This window comes from Chinchilla lanigera, unplaced genomic scaffold (assembly GCF_000276665.1).
Source record: "Chinchilla lanigera isolate Chin_1 unplaced genomic scaffold, ChiLan1.0 scaffold00105, whole genome shotgun sequence".
Classification (NCBI taxonomy): Eukaryota; Metazoa; Chordata; class Mammalia; order Rodentia; family Chinchillidae; genus Chinchilla; species Chinchilla lanigera.
This window is the reverse complement of record NW_004955506.1, coordinates 6,709,342-6,710,291: the sequence shown is the minus strand read 5'-3', so window position 1 is coordinate 6,710,291 and position 950 is coordinate 6,709,342. Positions and strand designations below refer to the sequence as shown.

The 950-nt window shown below is 36.8% G+C and overlaps 1 protein-coding gene across 1 annotated transcript in view; it reads right to left on the bottom strand.

Moving 5' to 3' along the window:
- LOC102018625 (leucine-rich repeat-containing protein 37A2-like) overlaps positions 1-950 on the bottom strand; it is a gene marked incomplete in the record, with an annotated part of 39,895 nt that overhangs the window by 34,388 nt on the left and 4,557 nt on the right. Inside the window, 2 exon segments of the mRNA XM_005407497.2 lie at positions 214-294; positions 853-924. Of these exon segments, the coding sequence (XP_005407554.2) occupies positions 214-233 (20 nt within the window).

Below are 950 nucleotides of genomic sequence, written 5' to 3'. Positions count from 1 at the left end.
TTTCCTCATTTGAAAATAATGAATTGAGTCTCTGGCCATACCACCCTGAATGCACACAATTTCATTTGAACATAATCAATGGATCTTAAGACATAATTTTCAGAGTTCATTCAGGACTTCGACCCAGCTAACCAGGAATTGCATGAAGTGAACACATAGATGTTGTTTTTACAGATTTTGTTTTTAGATGCGTTTATCATTTATTTCACTTACACTTGCTGTAAAAACTGCATTCCATGCCACGCTTGAAATGGTCCAAAGCTCAGGTCTGTGAGTAAATTGTAACGAAGATTTCTACAAAAAAAGACATGTGTAAGAATAAAGATATTCTTTCTCAACATTTAACATTTGGCAGTGATTCTATTGATATATGATGAAACATCACTTTCAGTACTTTTTCCATACACTGAAGAAATCTCACTGGACGATGCTGGCTACTAATTTCTACCTGCATATTTATACTTGTAATGCACTGGATACAAAAGACTGAATGCTTAATGAACACTTCTGCTGAATGATCTTTTTTGCTCTAGAACAGGATTTCACAACTTCAGCACTAATGACATTTTGAGCTGGACGATTCTTTGTTGTGGGTGTCTGATTGAACGCTGTAGGATGGTTAGCAGCATCCCTGGTCTCTGCCCCCTGGATGCCAGTAGCAATAGCCACAGCTGCCAAATGTCACCTGGGAGCAAAATCACAGCGACTGAGAATCACTGCTCCCTAATGACTCCCTGTGGCTTGTGAGATAATCCTTATAATACGCTTTGGTAAAAGTTTAAAGGATTTCAAACTGAGTAGCACAGAGGTTTATAATATTGCAAATGTAATAAAATTATATTTGTAACTTACATGACCTTCAGAAAAGGTAGTGCTTCAAATGTACGTCTTTCGATAGACCGTATTTTATTATAGGATAAATCTCTAGGAAAAGGAAAAGGAAAACACTG